The sequence below is a fragment of the Macaca thibetana genome, chromosome 1 (assembly GCF_024542745.1).
Source record: "Macaca thibetana thibetana isolate TM-01 chromosome 1, ASM2454274v1, whole genome shotgun sequence".
NCBI classification, from domain to species: Eukaryota; Metazoa; Chordata; class Mammalia; order Primates; family Cercopithecidae; genus Macaca; species Macaca thibetana.
Genome location: NC_065578.1, coordinates 99,829,742 through 99,846,330, shown reverse-complemented (window position 1 = coordinate 99,846,330; position 16,589 = coordinate 99,829,742). Strand labels below are relative to the sequence as shown.

General features: G+C 37.4%; 1 protein-coding gene across 7 annotated transcripts in view; it reads right to left on the bottom strand.

The window, feature by feature from the left end:
* CDC14A (cell division cycle 14A) overlaps positions 1 to 16,589 on the bottom strand; it is a 172,235-nt gene that overhangs the window by 90,424 nt on the left and 65,222 nt on the right. For all 7 annotated transcript variants that reach the window (XM_050745054.1, XM_050807490.1, XM_050807497.1 and 4 more), the window contains exon 5: positions 4,951 to 5,030. In XM_050745054.1, the coding sequence (XP_050601011.1) occupies positions 4,951 to 5,030 (80 nt within the window). The remainder of the gene's footprint in view (positions 1 to 4,950; positions 5,031 to 16,589) is intronic.

The following is a 16,589-nucleotide window of genomic DNA, read 5'->3' as shown; positions in this document are numbered from 1 at the left end:
CCTGGATGTTATTCATTCCCTGTTTAATTGTATATGTCATTTTATTTTATTTTATTTTATTTATTTTGAGATGGAGTATTGCTCTGTTGCCCTGGCTAGAGTGCCGTGGCACGATCTTGGCTCACCACAACCTCCGCCTCCCGGGTTCAAGCAATTCTCCTGCCTCAACCTCCCGAGTAGCTGGGACTACAGGTATGCACCACCATGCCTGGCTTCTTTTTTTGTATTGTTAGTAGAGATAAGGTTTCACTATGTTGGCCAGGCTGGTCTCGAACTCCTGACCTCAAGTGATTGCCCCCCTTGGCCTCCCAAAGTACTGAGATTACAGGCATGAGGCACTGCACCTGGCCTATATGTCATTTTAAAAACTGGCTTTCAGCAGTTTAGGAATCATCACCAATACTAAAAAACTTACCAATCTGATACATGTGGACCAATAAGCAAAGAAATAAGTATAAAATGAATTTAAAAGCACAAGAGACATCTTAAATAAGTTGTACAATTTAGATTGGTTATCTTTTCAATGTTTTGTGGGACTTTAAATTTTCACAGATACTGTCTTGTGAGCACCCAAGAATGTAGATTTGAAAACCCTGCCACTGACTGCCATGAAAACAATCTGGATATTCCACTAAGGGTCACTGGTCTCCTGGGGCTTTAGATAAGCTGAGATTAATATGACTTTGTTTGCTCAATAGCATACACTGTAATTTAGTAGTACACTGAAAGGAAGAGAACCTAAAAAGATTCATACCTGGTTTGTCAATTCAGACTCTGCTGAGTCTGACCCCAGAACTGAAAGGCCTCTTGTTCCCTTGAAGGCCAGCTGCCAAGCCAACATTGAAGATGGATGACTCAAAGAATTAAGGTAGATGAAAAACACCCCTTTCCCCTGATTTTCAGCTAAAGTCACTTTTAATCAACATATTGGCTATTCTCAGTAAAAGTGAATACAGTTTCTGACACAACTACCCTATAATTCAACGGAACACCCTAAGACTGACTCACAAGTGACATCACAACACTCGTTGCTGTCACACAAGCCAGAAATTCAACTATCTCTAAAGTTGACTATACTTAATTTAATCAAGAATAGACAGTAAAGCTACACACTTCTCTTTTTTTGTTAATTTTAACTAGGTAAATAGAATCTAAGTAGGAATAAAATCAGATCATCCTTTTGGTTATAATAATGTACCCATACCGTGAACTTCATATTATATATCCTACCTAACATAACATTATACAAAAAAAACCCATGCCATACTAATAAATAAATATAGCACCTAAAATCAGTGCCTGAATTGCTGTTCTCCAGTTTTCATTCTAACATGAAAAGCATTCCATGGGGCCTATCCCTAACATCTTCTCCCACCCCCCATTTCAGAGTTAAACCTCCTTCCTCAGTATTCCCATAACACCTCTCTCCTAACTCTAACAAAGCACTGTAACTGTTTTACACACCTATACATGTATACAGACTATACACTGAGCTCTTCTGCAGCAGGTACCAAGTTGTTCTAAACATCTTTAAATCCATAGGACTATCACAGTGACTGGCACCAAAAAAGCAATAAATATATTTTAATATACTTGCTACCTCAGGACAAAATAGGAAAAGAACCAACCACAGCCCTCAAGAGAAGAGTCAGCCATGCAAACAAATAATTAAAATACAAGGTATTGGCTTTAACGTTGTATGTAGCTTTATAATACATAAAATGTAATAGGGAATCACAGGCAAAGGACCTGCCAAGCCTCTCCGGAAAAATGAGGGAGGCTTTACAGAAGTGACTGCTCAGATAAATGTTTGCAAAGTGAAAAAAAGTTTGGAAAACAACATTATTTAAATTCACAGTAGCCATAAAACTCTTTTATTAGAAAGAAACTAAAATATATAGCACAAATGGAAACACAGACATTTCAGTGAAAAGTGTATATGAACATACCAACCACACCTTCAACAAGCCTTCAAATCATCATTTTTTTGTTATTAAAATCAAATTTTAAATAATAAAACAATTACATTCAAACAGATATTTATTTAAGGCTTCTCATTTTTAATTAAAAGTGCTAATATATCAGCAGTTGAAACAATTTAGACAATGAAGACAAAAGTGTAATTTCATAAGAAATGAGATTTTTTTTTTAAACCTAGTTATAATAAAACTCAGATTATAATGAAGGTCAATGCAATGATGGCTGCCCGGAATTTAGTACGAGGATGATTCTTGATAGGAGTCCATCAGTCTTCGTTGGTCTGAGCTGTAGACTAAAAACAACTCACATCTTATCTTACCATAATAAAAAAATTAAGTTTTCAGAAAACTAGTAGTATTCTTTCAACTAAATTCTTCACTGAATTATAAACGCACTACTTTGCGGTATTTTCTGTTTCAAATGTATGGTTTATGAAGAGTATAGATTTAGAAATGCAGCTTAATGTAAATACAACTCTTGGTATCCTAAGTTATCAAAAAGATAGAACTTAGAGTTACATTCAAGTGCATACTTTTAGTAGGAAATGGGTGCATATCTTCATTTATTTATATGTGCATAAAGAAATTCTAGGCTGATATCAAATCAACTAATACCAGAAGTTACCTGGAAAGGACTAGACAGATGAGGATCAAGGATGGGAGGGAGAAATTTCACTTAAACCTTCCTATAGATTTTTAAAGTTTCTGAACTGTTAATGTATTTATATTTTCCAATAATTTGAGTGAAAAATATTTGAAAAAATAGGCTATCAATTTACTATTTATGTAGAATTGAAATCAATTCTATGTTAAGTAGTATTAATTATCTTACTATCTTTTCTTCTATTCTGGTATTATTATTTAAAAATTCTAGTTCTCAACCGGGCGCAGTGGCTCACACCTTCATCCCAGCACTTTGGGAGGGTGATGCGAGTGGGTCACTTGAAGTCAGGGGTTCTACAGCAGCTTGGCCAACACGGCAAAACTCCATCACTACTAAAAATACAAAAATTAGCCAGGCATGGTGGTGGGGGCCTACAATTCCAGCTATTGAGGAGGCCGGGGCAGGAGATTCTCTTGAACCCAGGAGGCAGAGGTTGCAGTGAGCCCAGATTGTGCCACTGCACTCCAGCCTGGGCGACAGAGTGAGACTCTGTAATAATAATTATTATTACTATTATGTTATTAACAGTAATAATAGTACAATGCTAACAACAAGAAAAACAAAAACCAAATATTGCACTAGGCAGAAGGATAAATTCATGACTTCACTGATCCTTAGTTTAGACCTGAAGCCATTTTACAGATAAGGAAACTGAGGCTGAGAGAGGATAAGTAATTTGTCCAAGATACTTATACTTACTACAGACAGCAAGAAGCAGAATGAGGCTTCGAACTGCTTCAAGTGTCTCTGCCTCCAAAGTACGTACTCCTAACCACTTTGCTTAGAACTTAGAATTATTAGCATTATTACCCCTTTCTGAAAAAATAGGATTATATTTTATAAAGGACTTTCAAAGTATAGGAGCCATTAGAAGTGGAAGGAAAAATAAGCTTTGTCTTCACCATTAAAACTCTCATCTACATTATTTGTCATTTCTCATCTGCCCTTTCACAGCTGATTACCTCAGACTCTAGGTTGCTTCAGGATAGTTTCTTCTCAGGGTCCAAATCCCAATGCCTTACTCCTTGACTTCACTTTAATTAAACACAGTTGGTGTTGCTTCTTTCCTCCCCATGTCTTACCCTAACAGTTACCTCCTGTGATCTCAGAAGCAGAGTGAGAATCCTTTGACTCTTAAGGGATTTAATCTTAATGTATTCATTCAAATATTTACTAAAAGTGCTTTTAAGTATAAGGCACTGGGGCCTGCCCTCTGAGACTTTATAGCAGAATGAGGAAGACAGACAAGCAGAGTCTTCTCAGTCACTCCCATTCCTTTCCCTAATTATGGTAATATAACAATAATAAGCAATAAGCAATACACATGCTTGCAGATTTGGACACACAAGCAAAAAAGGCAAATATATTAGAATCATTCACAATTCTAGCAGAGGTAAGTGTTATGGGAGTTTTGATGTATGGTCCCTTCTACTTTATTTATTTGAGAAAGAGTATCACTCTGTCACCCACGCTAGAGTGTAGTGGGGCGATCTCAGCTTACTGCAGCCTCGACCTCCCAGGCTCTAGCAATCCTCCCACTTCAGCTTCTCGAGTAGCTGGGACTACAAGCATGTACCACTATGCCTGGCTAACTTTTGTATTTTTAGTAGAGACAGGGTTTCATCATGTTGCCCAGGCTGGTCTCAAACTCCTGGGCTCAAGTTATCCACCGGCCTCAGCCTCCCAAAGTGCTGGGATTACAGGCATGAGCCACTGCACCCAGCCCCCTTCTACTCTTTAAATGAGCTCAAGTTCACCCCAAATTTTTAAAAGATCTTCTTTTGATGATACTTAGAAAATACGGTAATGAGAGAAAGGCTTCCTGGGGATGTCAGTCAGATTTGTGTGCCAAACTGGTGATTTAGGGTCCCCACTAAACAGTGCTCCTGAAGAATCTTAGAAGGTCTCATTCTATATCCCCAGCCTCTGACATGTGGCCAGAGCTCAATCACTGCTCATGAAATGGAAGAATAAATGAATGAATCAATGATGTAGATTACTGAAATCCAAAAAATCTTGACATGGTTATTAGCTTATACATCGGGCACTCTTTGTACTTCACATAAACTGTAAAGATATAGAAAGGATTCAAGGAAAAAAATAAATTCCTACAAGAGGAAAGCTATTTTATTCTTGCTAGCTGGGGGAAAAAACTTTACAAAATGAAATAATAAAAACTACCATCTCATTTCATTCCATATAACATCACCGTTATCATCTTAAGACAATTAAAAAACACTACAACCCAACTCTAAAGTATCCAGCTCTGTCGCAAAAGTCTAACCCAAGTCTCACCAGGAGTTATACCTGAATGGAAGATAGGGGGGCGTTGAGCCAGATAGGAGTGCTCTGTAGGCTTCTTCTGGTGTCTTCTTTAAATAGATTACCTAAGACAGATAAATAGCAACATTTAGAACACCAAAGAATGACACAAAACTAATTACTCACTAAATTCGCATTTCACTTCCTCCACTTTGAGTGACAGCTGTTATGGTGAGAGTGTTGATCTTTAAAAAGCAATAATTTACCAACATTTCCTTTTCAGCATGAAGCTGAGCAGCAGCCTTTTTCTTCTCCATGGGTAAGCTTAGAGACAGAGGGCAGATCCATGAAGAGGCCATTCCAGGCTCTTTACAAAGGCATGCTGAACAGACACAATGGCAGGGACAGTTGTACCCTCATAATATACCATGTGCTCACCAAAGACCAATGCACACCTCCTTGACCTTCATCAAAGATCTGCCCTGAGTTATTTCAGTGCCTGGTAAATCCTGAAAGATTTCTCACAGTGAGCACAATACCCATGGGGTATCTACTGAATTTTCTGCCTACTCTGAGGAAAGCCAGTGTTGCTCTCTAAACACTCAATAAAATCACAATAAAAATGGGGGAAAATGTGTATAGGTAAGAGTATTGGAAAACAGATTATCTTAGATTTTGATACCAAAGCTACTTAAATCCCTCTGGTCCAACAAGATAAACTAATCTTAAAGACACAAACAAAAAAGGAGCCCTTAAAACCAGTGAACAACTCCCAGGTAATATACACAGATACTGAGTATATAATATATGCCAGGCACTGTATCAGGTACTGGCACCTCCCATAATAGAATTTACCCTTGTGGGTCAAAGACAATAATCAACAGAAATAAATACAGTCTAAGGTAAGTGCTGAAAAGGAAATAAATAGGGGCCTGGAAAGGGGCTACCTGAATCAAGGTATTCAGGGAGGGGGTGTCTGGGTGATGTTAAGAGTAAGATCTAGAGGGGAAGAGCCATAGGAAGAGCTAAGGGGAAAGAGGAAGGGCTATCCAGGCATGAGAATGACAAAGACAAGGCCCCTGACGCGGGAAAGAGCTTGGTGAGTTGGAGGAAAATGAGGTCAGTGTGGCTAGGGCTGAGAGAAGGGGAGAGGGGGCAGGAGAAAGCCAGGCAGTGGCCGGAATGTAAAGAGCGATACAAACCACCGGGAGAGCTCGGTTTTATTCCAAGAGCAATTTAATTTTTTAATTCTGAGCCGATGGCATTGGTCGTTTTCCTCTATAGTCAGAAACGAGCTTAATTCCTACAATCTTCTCTACCTAAAATTAGTAACACTATTTCTTTAATATGTCCCAACATCAAAACCCTATGTATTTCAATGACAAGAATGGCAGTGTCTCGGTTCTTAACAGTAGGGTTTTCCTCTACTTACAAACCTTCTTTGAGCTTTAAGCTATTTCACTAGGAATATATTACATGTTTACTTATTAATATTTCAGGACTAGAAAACGAGTCCATTCTGAGTTTTCTAAAGAAAGAAAAATAAAATAGATTAAAAATACTAACTTTAGTAACAAAACCCCATATTCATTTGGCAAGTAAACATGAAGCTCTGATAAAGCACACACCAACCAAAACTTATTGAATATGAAACAAAAAAACAATAGAAAGGAAATAACTAAAAGTGCTGCGAGACAAGAGACACAGATTCTAAAAATGGAGAATTGTCACTCTAGTTGCAGCCCAAATAATTACAAAATTTCATTTAAACCAACACTAGCTCTAAAGACCATTTTCAGTAACCAACGTTACAACAGGTTTTACTGTACCCTAAGGGGTAAGTTATATAACAGAACTGGTTATAATGCAGCGATTTCTTAAGCCTAAAGATGCTGCAGTATTTGAATGGTGACTGGTTGCTAAAAGGGAAGGCTGCTTGTAGAAAGCTTCTGGGTGTGGATTAGATAATTAAAGCTTAGACAACAACCTTTGAAAAGCAAAAATACATTTTCCTCCTCAGGAGCAATTATATTAATTCCCTTTAATTTTGAGGGAGTCATTCTGCAAGAGGGAAGCACCAGCCCACATGGAATTCTTCTTTAGACTGGCTACCACACAGGGCTTTGCTCCTCATCTTACCTGCATGACTTAGCACACATGGCCTATGTTCTCACATTGTAAGATGATACCCTTTGTTTTTATTTTTATCCCAATGCTCAATTATTAATAAGTGCAAAGTGAAACCCAACAGAGGCCATCTAAATTCCAGGAAGATTCCTGGGGCGTCTTTTACAGGTTGACCTTTCACAACCTGAAGGTAGGTATTTGGGCAAAGTGGGGCAATGTTTTCCTGATGAGTGAGTGCATTACCGCATGAATGTATGCTGGGTCATTAAAATACCAAATTTAATTTTTCCAGGATAAAATATGCCACATATTCTTATGCCAGATCTTCTTAGACATGTCTCCTTATTAAAAAGAGAGAGAAGAGAGAGACAGACTAGGCTAGATTAAAGCTCAGAAGAAAAGTGACATTTAATAAGAAAGGTAAGGAACTTCAAACTCTCATTGTTGCTCTAGGATGAAAATAGAATTTGAACAGTGGGCTGACTCCAAAGCCCACAGCAATTCCATCATATCCTCCTGAAAATATAAACTCAGTTGGTAGCATAGGTCTGGAAAAAAGGTTTCCATTCTTCCAAGTTCCTAAATGCCATTTCATTCCATTTGATTTTAAAACTTAGATGACTTCAAACTGTTAACAGTTTGTAGTCATATTTGAGGAAAAGGGCTGGAGAAGGATCAGAAGGAGAAAGAGGAACTTTCTACCTTATATTTCTACTATCAACACATTGTCTTTTTCACAGACATACACAAATCTGTTTTTTAAATGTGAAGTAAATTAATTATGCAATGTTAAATGTGTACTCTTTCTAAAAATAAAATCTATATTTAATGCTCAATAATTTGCTACCAGATATTCTAATATTTCTAAAAATATTTTTGCCTTCTCTCAGCAAAATCATAAAAATATTTTCTGAATGAAATTAATTTCAAAGCATCTTCTAAATATCTTTTTTTCCTCTTGTGCTCCTAAGGGGAAAGAAATAATATGCTGTATACTTTTCTCACTAGGTATTAACATACATAAACCCAAACCAGAAATTTCCCCAAACTTCTGACTAATACAACTTAACAAAAGCATTTGCACAGATAATGTTCGGTGTACCACATCACTTTAGTGGGTGGTACATGCATGACTTTGATAAAATTGCCCTACTTTTGCCAAGAAGTCCTAGAAACCATATTAATAACATAGCATTTAACATATACTTTTATTTTTAACTGAGCAGGAGTCACCCAATTAAAGTGACATTTTTCTGTTTAATTCCAGGTATCAAGAACCTCAATGACTTTTTGTTTCTTTAATAAAAGGTTCTTAAAGAGCCAGTATCTTAACATATATATTATCAATAGCTATGAGGTTTTATTAAACAGCATAATAAAATTTACCCTACTACAAACCAGCACAATTTATATTGTTTACCAGTAAGCCAATGTTGCCCATCAGTTAATCACGCACTTTCCCAACTTCTGCCATAGGTACCACCATGTACTACCGTTCTTTTAAAACAGACATTTACTTTTGACTTAAATCAATTTGATGTAAAATGTTTTATATCACTGCTATAAATGGGAAAACCTGCCACTGTATCATTCTATACATAAATGAATATTAAAATGCGTAACTCTTATAATTTTAAATATTTGTGTTTACTACACCGTGAGAAACAATGTAACAAATAACAAGTTTGTACTTATTTTATAGAGGAACACCAGACCAACATAAGAAGTTATATAGAATCCTCTTAGAATTCATCTGCACATACTTCTAAATCATTTTTTAAAACTAAACCCTGCAGTCATTAAATCCTTAATGCCTGCTCCAAAATAATATGTGAATTTCTGAAGCATTTTGGAATTTACAACTATATTTCTCTACTCAGATAATTCAATCTCTCTGATACACAAGGGGAGATTCTTAAAACAACAAATGGCTTCATAGAGAAGTCTCAACCAGACTCGGGGTCATGAATTTGCTAATGATCTTTCTCTGGGGACATTTGCCTCAAACTTTACTATGTTTTTAGATTTGTTTGTAGGTGCTATTTTTCCTCCAAAAAAAAAAAAAAAAAAGCCTTTTCAGTAAAGCACAACAACACACACACACATATAAACTATATATATATATATTTAAAAGTGAAATCTGTGCCCCTACATTAATTATATTTATATTTTGTGACTTGGAAAGTGAAAATACTCTTGAGGATTCAATTTGGCCATCTGAAAGAGTATTCTTCAATTTTATTTGTTTAATATTTTTCTTGTGTGAAAAAGAGGAAACAAATGCTGACAATAGACTTTCCCAGACAGGTGCTGCCACTGGAACATTGGCACGATAGCTTTGAAATTAGCATTCCAACCACATCTGAGTCAATTAAATTCCTTCAAAATACAATTTCCAGAAAACAGATGTTACAACTTTAAAATAGTCTTAAAGCACTATGATTTACCAAATATGGAAGACTTATACCAAAAAAAGAGAGACTTCCTTTACAAGTTTCAGACAACTAGGTTTAGCATACACAGAATAGTAACTGGACATTACAAAGACGTCACCATGTTGTGTGCTTTGGGCTGTAGCCCATTAATCAGCAGTCATGCTGAGTCCTTTCCTTAGCACCATGTAACTTACAATTATCATGCTTGCAAAACTGCAATTGAGGATGGGGGTGGGCAGATATAAGAAGAAAATGTTTCTTTTACTGGTGAAGCTAACCAGTGCAGAGCACTCACTTGGCTTGAAACTGTTGCACCCTAACTGGCTGCTCCCAACATTCCCCTTTCTCATGAGGGGTTCCTCCCCGTCAGCCAGACCCAAAATCTCAAAAGTCATCTTTGACCTTGGCCTCTCCATCACATGATACCCACATCAAGTCAATACCCAGACTGATTCTCTCCGCACAGTCACAGTCAGTATTCTATTCTACTCTACTCTACTCTACTCTACTCTACTCTACTCTACTCTACTCTACTCTACTCTACTCTATTCTATTCTATTCTATTCTATTCTATTCTATTCTATTCTATTCTATTCGAGACAAGGTCTGGCTCTGTCGCCCAGGCTGGAGTGCAGTGGCGCAATCTTGGCTCGCTGCAACCTCCACCCCCAAGGCTCAAGCCATCCTCCCACCTCAGCCTCCCAAGTAGCTAGGACTACAGGTACATGCCACCACGTCCAGCTATTTTTTTGTATTTTCAGTAGAGACAGGCTTTCGCCATGTTGGCCAGGCTGGTCTCAAACTCCTAGTCTCAAGTGATCCACCAGCCTCAGCCTCCCACAGTGCTGGGATTACAGGCATGAGTTACCGCTCCTGGCCATCCACAGTCTCTTTCAATTATGGGGTAGATCCAGGTTTGGGAGCCTGAAACCCATCATTTGGGGAGCGAAGATGGAGCATACAAACATCTTTTCACATTTTACAAAAATTTTTCCCTCCAACAGCTTGAGAGAGGGAACTAAGCAAGAAAAGGCCCTGAGTCTTAAGTTTCATTAGCTCCCCAGTGAACTACCTGGACCTTTCTTCCATGACAATCATCATCACGTTATTTCAAACCCTTCTTACCATACTCTAGGACTAATACCATTTCTCTCCGCCTCCACCTCCTGCCTACTCCAGTAGTTCCAGAGCAGGGCTCGGAAAGTCTCAACCCTGCTCCAAAAGCCCAGCCCAGACTGCCAACCCTTCAACAAGATATTGTCCCAGCCTGCCTTTTCAGGTGAATTTGTCATTTTTCCTCAAATGAATCCTACCCACTAGCCTGGACTCCTCACCCTTCCCTAAACATACCTGATATCTCTGGTATTTGAGGTGGTGGTGGTTGTTTTTCTGGAATACTTTCCTCACCATTTCTGCCCATTAGACCTATATTTCATTAGACCTAAACTCAAATACTATGTCCTATGATGCCTTTCTTCTCCAACTCAGAACCTTTTCCCTTACCCTTTAGACTCCAGAATATGACACTCAACTATAAGTGATAATGACCACGATAATGACAACAATAAAAACAAAAAGTTAACAGTATGTACTATGTGCCAGGCACTATTCTAGGCACTGTACATAAATCATTAATCCTCACATCACCCCGAGTTAGGTTCCATTATTATTCCCACTTTCATTTTACAGGAAAAGCACTGAGAACTAGTTGCTCAAGGTCACACAGTCAGTCTGGCTCCCTCACAGAAACTCATAGCACATCCTGATGGGCCCCTCACAGCTCTTTTGTAATTAGTTTCCTTCAGACTGAAGTGGAAAGCTTCTGGAGCTCAAGTAACCAAGCTTCCCATAGCTTTATAAGCCTTCAGATGCCTCCTGTCAGATAGATGCTCAGCAAAAAAAATCTATGTGTAATGAACAGTTACTTTAAACATATAAGGGTAAGACTGCATCTACCCCAAAGGGTTAATTCAGCTTAATTAATAATTGGTGAATGAGATTTTAAAAGACTGTATCACTACAACTTTAGTGGGAATGCCGGGAAGAGGAGTAAAATTAACTTTCTCAGCCCAATTATATGAAAGCATCAAGCCAAATAGAGTCAATTCACCAATGATGTGCTTCAAGAGAAAGTAATACACTAATTTTAAAAAATAAAAGCTCAAGCTCACATGATTTGTATTTGCTTATAGAAAGTATTTAGTCAAGGCATAATCCCTGATCCAAATATTCACTCTGCTACTTCCCCTGTGTCTATTCTGAAGCCACACTCAGCCACTCTCAATATGGGATAAAAAGCAGCCAGCAGGAGGTGGAACAGAACACAAATCACCACAGATGACTGTAATTCAATCAGCATAAGTATTTATTTAACACTTACAATTTGTACAGGAACCTGCACACATACGAGGGCACAGGGAGAGTCTGCAATCTCCATTATGGAGCTTAAAGACACTGACTTCAAGGACTCTAAAGGGGGCTGGGAATGGCCCATAAAATGACCAGACTCAACCTGAGCCTACCTTGCATCATGACAGTGTTTAGATGCCACCTCCTCCCCTTCCTTGGGATCACAGTTCTAAAGTGAGACAGTCTTTTTGGCAACCCAATAACATCAGGCCCCTGCCTTATGTTCTCAAAGCTCTCTGCCCTTCTTCAAATTCATACACCAGTTTGTTTCTGTGGTTATTTAATTGAGCCTGTCTCCTCAAGTAGGCTCTAAAGCTAATGAGAGCAAGGTTTCCATCTCCTTTTTTATCTGCAGGACTCTACTATGCCTGGCATGTAGCACATACTCAAAAATGATGGATGATTGCACAAATAGTGGGCATTTTATATGAGGGGAAGCATGACATAGACACAGGTCCTTTTCCCATGAGTAGCATGAAACTAACCCTGTATGCTTCCATTGCCTTAGGTATAAACTGAGGATAACAACTGTAACTATCACATAAGGTTGTCTGTTGGGAAGAATAAATAAATTAATAATGTATGTAAAGTGCTCAAAATTACATCTAGCACATAGCTCTTCTATAGTAAGGGACAACAAAAAGGAGATAAACTTTGGTCCCAAAATGTTTTTCTTTCCTTTCCACCATCTGTCTTTGGGTGAATCTAGATCTACACTGTTATTATTTCTCACACCTTCACCCTAAAGCCCATCTATGTATACAAACATCGGAACATGAGGTTGTAAATGTCCCTAATAAGACCATGATTTAGTTCAACCCTATGATTTTATAGTACAGATTATGATCCTACTCTCAGTTCTGCCTCTTCAAACAGCCTCCCTAGTCTCCTGATGCCTTAGTATCAACATCCATAAAATAAATGCCACTGGCCCCTGCTTTACCAAACCCATTATCAAAATATCAGAAGATCCCTGAGGTGGCCCATGTCTTTCTGCAACAAAGTACGTGAAAACAGAAGCGAGTTACTGTTACTAGCACTGTATTCATTTTTTCTATTTGAACTTCTCATGAACAAAAGGATAAGATTACCAAGCTGGATTTGTTTTTAGGAAAGGAAAGCAATCACCAGTTACCTGCAAAGAATGAACCACAGAAATCCATGAAAAGAAGTCCAGCATAAAAACAGAAGTCCAGCATAAAAACACACTGCAAGGCAAAAAACTTTGCAAAAAGCTGAAACATAAAACTTTTAAAGTCTCTTCCTCGGCTCCCAAAACTTGGTTCTCAGACTTCTTAAATGTCAGGGCACTTTAATTTATAAACTGTTTTTTTCTAAAGACAGCATTAATTGTGATACACAAACACAGACAACATGTTTAATTTTCTTATTTTTAGCAACATTATTTTCTTAATCATTTCCTCCCATTATATCCAGTGACTCAAAAACAATATCTACATTCAACTTTATAATGTTTTAAAAATAGGACAAAGTTTTACATTTCTCAAATGCATAAATAATTCTACTTTGTTTTAATTGCTTGTGGAAATAAGAAATACTCAATGTTAATCACATATGAATTAGATAGGTCAGTCTGATTACAAATCAGAACCACAACTGTATTTAAAACTTGTATGATAATCAGTCTATTTTAAATCTATCATGCTAAACAGTCTAATTAAAACAGAATAAGAATGAATGTGTTTTGTTTCCTACAGTCTTTGGTTGAACACGTTGTAAAAGAAAGTCACTCTTCCTGTTCTTCAACTTTTGAGTCCATTATAAATCACAGATTATGAAGTCAGCAAAGCATAAGACAGTATATCTGCTTAACAAATATGGAGGCAAGGCTAATCGTAGAAGTTAAGCAGAACCTGACATCAGGTCTCTATCTCCATCGCTCATTTCTACCCTAAAAATCCTTAACAATTTTCAGTATTTGAATCTTTATGAGAATGAAGTCTAGAAATGACTATGGTTTTTGTTTGAGGTGCTGTTTGCTCTGAAATACCCTCATGTGACATCTCTTTACAGTTTAAATTGAAGCTGGGATTTAACATACAGTCAACAAAGAGCAGACTTTATTTATTTGACAATGCGTTTAGAATAGAAATACTCTCTCACCCCTCTCATGGGTATAATTAGAGTGAAACCAGTGGGAGCTTTTTGATGGGCAATTTAGGAGAATTGCAGACAATATTAGCCATGTGTGTCTTCCCATCTAATTTGATTACAACCAGAATTTTCACAATCAGCCTAAAAAGATATCCTTGCAGAACTGACAGCTACAGCCAGCACAAATGCACATCTCTTGCTAGCATTGTCTCAGTGACACAATGGTTCTCTTCTGCCTGAGGTGAGTTCATGCACCAACATAGACCTCACTGAGCTGGCTGTGTGACAGTAAGCTAGCCCAACCCCTTATAAAGCAAACAAAGGAAACACCAAGCCAACGTTCTTAATACACAGAAACTTAAAAAGACACGTTAAAGGGGGAAAGAAGAAAATGTGTGGCCCCAAAAAACCTCAGTCCCTTAGTCTCACACAAGCTGAGCAAACTACTGTTATGTTACAACATGCAGCTAAATATAACCCTGTAGAACATTTATCATTCATCATTAAAAGGTAGTCCTTATATAAAACACAAAAACAGACTCACTCCAGAATATCACTTGAATAATACATCTCCCAAACTGAATGGTTTCATGTCAAAAACTCCTGGTGCTGAGTTTCACTGCTTACTTCTGGGTATAGCATGAACTTCATTTCATAAAACTTTCCAAACGAAGAAAGAAAATGAAAAAAAGTATGTTATTTAAACCCAGGACTGAATTGGATCAAGTTTAGAAGGCAAAGAACCATAACTTTGTAATGAAGATGGTGATGCAGATCCACTGTAACAGACCAGGACTGGATGTTTAAATCCTCTTAACACCTGTTAGCAATTATAGAAAGTCTTTAAATAGCAAATACATTATACTTCAAACATTTATTTGTAAAAGATAATATGGGTTTTTGTTGTTGTTGCTGTTGTGTTTTTTTGTTGTTGTTTAAAGTAGAGACGGGGTCTTACTATGTTGCCCAGGCTGGTCTCGAACTCCTGGGCTCAGGCAATCCTACTGCCTTGGCCTTCCAAAGTATTGGGATTACAGGCGTGAGCCATTGCGCCTTGCCAAGGATAATATTTTGACTTCTGGAAATGTTTTCCCAAAGACAAAATCTTAAGATTTTAAGTTTCCTAAGCTAGTCCAAAAATGATAATATATTCAGTATTATCATTAAAATCATATATCTAAAATAAAATGTAGAAGACATTATTTTCAATATTAAAACTAAAATAATTAAGTAAGTGTGTTAGTTTTTTAAGTTAATTATCTTCCCTTGATGCTAATACTTGAGGGAAAGCTAAATTAGAAAAACTTGAAGAAATCAAGGAATACATCTATAATGCCTTTAAAGTGAACCCTGAATTATTTCTAATGTTTTGATTGGTACTTAATTATATACCATTCTGCTTCAAAATGCATAACTTTCCTCAGTATTTGGCATTATGATTACAGCTGATTTCAAATCTGAGGCAGTGGAAAGCAGGGCAAATATGAGAGGAAATTTTCTTGCTGTCACTGGAAGGAAAGTAATTGGGAAGAAAAGTGAACAAGAAAGATCATAAACTTTCTGGTAACGCACAGGAGGAAGCCTGCCAAACTTGCCAGGGACGGAACCCAACTTGGGTGTGGGGGGTTGCTTCTCATGTGCTTATGGCAACTTTAGGCAGTCTGCGATCTCCTAGAAGAGAGAAGGTGGTAGACCAGCAACCCAATGTATTAATTTTAGTAACTAGAGTATATACCTAAGGAACTGTACATAAAATTGTTTTTAAAATTAAAATTTTAAGAAGCCTTTTCAAATATAGTCATCTTATTCTTGTTCAAATTTCAGGAAGTTTGCAGGTGAGATGTTATCCAAACTTCTAACACAAAAGTCACAAAGCATGTGAACTAAATCTCAGGTCTAGAATCATAGTAACTTGTAAGTTACTGTTCTTTGAACTCACTCAAGAATAGAAAACTAACAATGCACACAAACAAGGAACTGGTTGTTCTCTTCCATTATTTACAAGAGTTGTTGCTTAGAGAAAGCAGGAGAAACAAGAGCTTTGCCCATCAGTCAGGTGTTTGAAGAAAAGATTCTGTGGCAATTTTTCTGTGCATTAGCCCCAATTGTTCAAACATGTGCCACATGCCTGTATTGTCCTTCGAGAAGATAACAGAATTAATCATTCTTTTTTCTTTCTTTCTTTCTCTCTTTCTTTCTTTCTTTATTTTTGAGACAGAGTTTCGTTCTTGTCACCCAGGCTGGAGCACAGGGGCATGATCTCGGCTCACTGCAACCTCCGTCTCCCGGGTTTAAGCGATTCTCCTGCCTCAGCCTCCCGAGTAGCTGCAGAATTAATCATTCATAATTGTGCATAGATTTTTTTAAGTAAACATGTTCCCTACATACTTTAGCTTACTAATTTCCACAGACATCAGAACTGAAACAACTACAGCTTAAATAAAAATAACTTAAACCCAACCAACAGATCTATTGCATACATACCCTATATATATATATATATAAAACATACAGGAAGTTCACCCACCTTCCCTGGAGTAACTGGGAATTTCCCTCCTATTCTGGCTCACTACTGTAGGCAGACCTCACTACTTCCAG